Source organism: Onychostruthus taczanowskii, unplaced genomic scaffold (genome assembly GCF_017590055.1).
Source record: "Onychostruthus taczanowskii isolate IOZ18803 unplaced genomic scaffold, ASM1759005v1 scaffold985, whole genome shotgun sequence".
Classification (NCBI taxonomy): Eukaryota; Metazoa; Chordata; class Aves; order Passeriformes; family Passeridae; genus Onychostruthus; species Onychostruthus taczanowskii.
The window spans coordinates 1-474 of record NW_024507935.1 but is presented as its reverse complement, the minus strand read 5'-3'; the positions used below and the strand labels follow the sequence as shown (position 1 = coordinate 474).

The 474-nt window shown below is 63.7% G+C and overlaps 1 protein-coding gene across 1 annotated transcript in view; it reads right to left on the bottom strand.

Annotated features, from left to right (window-relative positions):
* Nucleotides 1–303, bottom strand: part of LOC121348098 (protein spinster homolog 1-like) — a 3,330-nt gene extending 3,027 nt beyond the window's left edge. Inside the window, exon 1 of the mRNA XM_041427290.1 lies at nt 109–303. Within this exon, the coding sequence (XP_041283224.1) occupies nt 109–288 (180 nt within the window). The 5' untranslated portion in view covers nt 289–303. The remainder of the gene's footprint in view (nt 1–108) is intronic.
* Between the last annotated feature and the right edge of the window lie 171 nt (nt 304–474).

Genomic DNA, 474 nt, shown 5'->3' with positions numbered 1-474 from the left:
CCCTCCCAGTCCCTCCCAGTCCCTCCCAGTCCCTCCCAGTTCCATCCCAATCCCCTCCCAAGTTCATCCCAGTCCCTCCCAGTCCGTCCCAGTCCCTCCCAGTCTCACCAGTCCCACCAGGTAGGGGCTCCCCGCGTCCCCCAGCAGGTGCGAGGCCACGATCTGCAGCGCCTCGGCCGAGGAGCGCCGCCCGGGGGGCACCACGTACTGGGAGCACTGGGAGTTACTGGGAGCGGCCGGGGGGCGCCCGCTGCCGGCCCAGTGCCTCCCAGTGAGCTCCCAGTTCATACCAGTTCATACCAGTTCATACCAGTGAGCTCCCAGTGCCTCCCAGTGAGCTCCCAGTTCATACCAGTTCATCCCAGTTCATACCAGTGAGCTCCCAGTGCCTCCCAGTTCATCCCAGTTCATACCAGTGAGCTCCCAGTACCTCCCAGTTCATCCCACTTCATCCCAGTTCATCCCAGTTCATCC